Source organism: Xiphophorus hellerii, chromosome 12, assembly GCF_003331165.1.
Source record: "Xiphophorus hellerii strain 12219 chromosome 12, Xiphophorus_hellerii-4.1, whole genome shotgun sequence".
Lineage (NCBI taxonomy): Eukaryota > Metazoa > Chordata > Actinopteri > Cyprinodontiformes > Poeciliidae > Xiphophorus > Xiphophorus hellerii.
In genome coordinates this window covers 18,721,883-18,726,546 of record NC_045683.1, presented here as the reverse complement: position 1 = coordinate 18,726,546, position 4,664 = coordinate 18,721,883, and the positions used below count along the sequence as shown (strand labels likewise).

The 4,664-nt window shown below is 35.8% G+C and overlaps 1 protein-coding gene across 1 annotated transcript; it reads left to right on the top strand.

The window, feature by feature from the left end:
• Window positions 1-13: 13 nt before the first annotated feature.
• On the top strand, window positions 14-4,278 carry tmem167a (transmembrane protein 167A). The gene is made up of 4 exons (XM_032579159.1): window positions 14-135; window positions 1,391-1,500; window positions 2,749-2,783; window positions 3,464-4,278. The coding sequence occupies exons 1-4, from the start codon at window positions 133-135 to the stop codon at window positions 3,532-3,534; spliced, it is 219 nt and encodes a 72-aa protein (XP_032435050.1). The 5' UTR covers window positions 14-132; the 3' UTR covers window positions 3,535-4,278.
• Window positions 4,279-4,664: the final 386 nt, after the last annotated feature.

Sequence of the window (4,664 nt, the reverse complement as noted above, 5' to 3'; positions counted from 1 at the left end):
TCTCAGCCAATCAGCAAACAGCGTAAGGTGTTACGCAGTTCGATACGTGTTTACGTACGAGACGTCCTCACTGGCGATATTACGTAAATTCCAAAAGACAGGAAGTTTGATGTGGCTTTGATTGCTATCAAAATGGTAAGATTGTTTTCATTTTATTAGCCACATGTTATTTTATAGCGCAAATGTATATTTTAAAATCCAAGTCTGCTTTTGGTGTCCGTCAGTTGGAAGCTGCGTGGCATGCTGCTGGCAGGCATGCAGTTTATGCTAACCCAACAAACTGAGTTGCTAAAATCGGCTAAAAATTTAGCAAACTCCGCTGTGGTATTATTGAAAATGCATACATTGCGAACGTAGCCGTATTATCGTATGATATAGCTTATGTGTCGCAGTTTAAAGACCCGAACGTTGCTGTGAACGATGTAAACCGTAATGTTTTTATTTTAAGTTGTGCCACGTAGCTGGACCACTTATAGCAGAACTGACTGCATCTGGTTCTGTAGCGTGGCTGTTTATAATGAGCATGAATAAAACCGAACACACTTATTTAACTACAGGTTAACTAGAGAGATTTGTTTCAACTGGATAAGCAGGGAGGTATGTTAATCTTTCTATCAGAAAGATTAACATTTTTTTACAAATTTTTTACAAACTTCTTTTACAAACTTCCATTTGATTTTTGTATTAAAAGTTAGCTTATTTATAGATATATAAAGTAGGGTGGAAATAAGGCTGTAGCTATCATAAGCTATCATTTGGCAGACTAGCTAAGCATGTACTCATGATAATGGTTGAATTGTTGTTTTTGCTCGTTTTTCTTTTCTTGTTTTAGTATATGGATGCATAAAATTATTAACTAATAGACTGTTTTCTTAATTTGTGAGAGAGTATTTAGCACAGACGATGTCACAAACAGGAATATAAGAAATAATAAAGATTTTCTCAGCGTCTTTCCTAAAACTCCAGCCCATAGTAGCACATTAAAATACTACTTTTTTCAGAAGTGATGAGGCCAGTAACAAAATCATGAGTTGGAGTACAAACCACAGACCTCCTGTTAGTGACATATGTATTAAAGGTGATCAGATTTGTAAAACCTAATTTCTGCTGCAGGATTATGAGCTTGTGATATCAGCATACTTTCATAAATAATGAACAGAGAGTAATCTTGCATACAGTACCTGCAGCTGTCCTGAGCAATAACTAAATAACACCGAAGTGCACCCTTCCCATTTTTGAAAGCTTTAATAAACACTGCTGAGAAAAAAGTCTGACTTTTGATGTTGTGATCAATTCATAACCAGCTGAAAAGAAATTAGATTTATTTCTCTGTACAGGTTGACTGAGCAGAACTTTGTGTCAAATATGTATTTGTTTTTTTATTTTACAGTCAGCCATTTTCAACTTCCAGTCACTGCTAACCGTGATTCTCCTGCTGATCTGTACCTGTGCCTACATCAGAGCGCTCGCTCCCAGCCTGTTGGACAAGAATAAAACCGGGTATGACCCAACAGATTTAAAAAAATAATCATCTGACTGTGTTTCAGATTCTCTGGTAGGAAAAGAAAAGAAAAAAAAATACAGTTTCTGTTTTTCAGCTGGATAGCAATAATATTAAGCTGCATAATCAGCACACTGTCAGGAGAGTTGCCATTGGCTTGGGTCTATCATGCTTTGTCTTTATATCTTGTATATGATCAAGGTCAATTATTGCTCATCTAACCAAGCGCTTATTCACTATAAAGTGATTGGTTTTAAACTTCTAATTAATTCTTGTTCACATAATCATTTTTGTAATGCACTGTGGCCATTGAAAGTTGTTTAGATTTATTAAAAAGGCTCTCTATCTCTGAGGTCTGGAAGCATAAGAACACATTTTAAGTAATCAAAAGCTCATTATTGTTTCATGTGCAAACTCTGTGATTCACTTGTCTAATAAACCTGGTAATCTCCATATGCGGCCAAAGCTGAACTCATTCACTGACTCACACAGCACTGATGAAGGGAGAGGCATTTCTCTAGACAAGCACATAAGAGGTAGGGTGGCAGATGGAGGGATTTGTAATTTCTGGTGTGAAAGGAATGAGGTATTTTGTGCTGCCCTTTGATTAATGGAGATGTTATAAATCTTTAAATATGATGTTTATATCTGTGTAATAGTAAAATATATTTTTATAGAAGGTAAGTAAATGTGGTGTTCTGAGTATGCACTAGATATTTACTTATTAGTCAATAAATATTGGAAGACACCAATATCCACCACACTTTGCTAGAATGGCTTTAACTTTTGGATTGGGACAGCCTTCCTGTTTTTGTTTTTTGTTTTGTTTGTTTTATTTTCTTTTATGGAGCGCAGTCCTGTTAAAATCAGATCATCAGATGCTACAACAAGTCTACAACCTCTATGAATTCCAGTAGCTTAATTTAAAAATGAACTGGTCTTAGGCAGGTTCTAAGCTGATTTATATTTAATTGCTGAGGGTGACAAAGATTAACACAACTTCTGCTCTCAATATTTATTAAATAAAGATGAATGCCAAAATAAAAACGTTAAGATGACTACTGTACATATTTCATATTTACACATCATTGACACCATTACATTTGGTTTTGTCATAGTAAGTATTACAACTGCTGTTTTATTTTTTTTTTGTTTTTTTTATTAGAAAACTGGACTTTATAAAATACTAGATTTCAGAAAATGTTCATGATTATTTTTAAAATGTTTTCTTTTATTTTGTTTTGTAGACTCCTAGGAATTTTCTGGAAATGTGCCAGAATAGGTAAGCATGTTAAAGTCTGGTACACATGCCTCTCATTAAATTAGAATATTATCATAGTTAATTTATTTTGGTCATCAGGTTGCTTCAAATCTTGCTGTAAAAATGAAAACAGCATCTCTACAAAACCTTGTCAGTAAAGAAAAACAAGAAGCCTTGAAAGACTCTGAAAGCTTGCTTTCATTTGATAAGAGGAGTCTGGGTTATAGGCTATAGTCTTCTTTTCTTTACTCCTGACGTTGTGTCTGAATCAGGGATGGCCTAACATAAGAAATATAAAAGTCGCGACTATGTTCTGGATACGTCTGTATGCTGTGGCTTTGGAAGCACCTTCCTTTCATATGCCTGTATACAGCACCCTATGAACAACCAGAATTATGTGGATGGAGTCAGCTCCTGTCTGTTGGATAAATGTCAAATAAGCAGTCTTCACTGCAATAGTGTAGGCCATTACATAAAATGTCTGTATTAAATCTTTCTTGTTTTTTATTGGGTTCATGATATTGAAGTTGGGAGAAAAATCAAGATCTATTCCAGTCAACTTACTTAAATAAATCTAAATAACAGACATTTCAATGTTCTAATTAGTTGGGATTCATTGTTACAGTTCCACAATTTATATTTCCTGAAATTAGAATTGTGAAATAATTCTCTTAAATTTTGACGTTGTTCCCTTTCTTCAGGTGAGCGGAAGAGTCCCTGGGTGGCCTGCTGCTGTGTCATCATGGCGTTCAGTATACTGTTTCTACAATAGCGCAGTGGCCCGTACAATTACAAATGGAACAATGAAGATATGGACAAGAAATGAGACATGGACTGTATGTTCCTAGAAAGGACTTCCATTGGCTGTCACTTAGATAATGTGTTAAAATTACAAAAAGATAAAGCCTAATTTTAACATGCCGTAACCACGGAGACACAGAATGTGTGTGTGATAGCACAGGGGTTCGCTGATAGTCTCGGTCTGTCTAATCCTCTCTACAGAGCTCCAGATTTGGGTTTGTGTTCATCAGAAATGTTTACGACTCTGATGCAGGTGCATTCGCGAGGGGTGGGAATCAGGAGTGGCTTTGCTTCTATTAACAATTGTTTGTGGGATAAATTGATACATAGTTCGCCAAAGAAAATTGGGGGATTTGTGTTTGTTTATAATATAATTTGTTAAATTTGACACAAAAAAGAAATCCACATAAATTTCCATACTTCCAAAAGCTTTTCATGGTTTGTCTGGATTCTTGTATCTAAAGAAGTTGAATACATTCAACACCAGTTTGCTTCTGTAGACATGTCAAGTTTCATCTTGACCCTTTTTTTTTTTTTAATCACTCAGACTGCAGCTATTTATTTTATAAAAACAGTTTTTTTTATTCTTTATTTTTGATTAGTACTGTCTTTTATCTTGGTTATATTCATTGTAATGTCACACAGTAATGGGTGTTGTTAATTCTCTTTATAGACAAGCTAAAATGCATTTGCAATAAATCTTCTTTCAATGTTGTTTCTTTATGAAATTAATAGTACAGAATATGCCATCTTATGTAGATCTTTACAGGTGTTGAGTTCTTGTTTAAATATAGTCCTCCAGACTGTACCAGGGGTCTCAAACTCCAGTCCTCGAGGGCCGCAGTCCTGCAACTTTTAGATGTGCCTCTGCTCCACCACCTGAATAGAATAATTAGGTCATTAGCAAGGCTCTGGAGAACTGATCTACACAAGCAGGAGGCAATTAAGCCATTTTATTCCAGCGTTTTGTACCTGTGGCACATCTAAAAACTGTAGGACACCGGCCCTTGAGGACTGGAGTTTGAGACCCCTGCGTGTAGACCAGGGGTGTCAAACTCCAGTCCTCGAGGGCCGCTGTCCTGCAACTTTTAGATGTGCCTC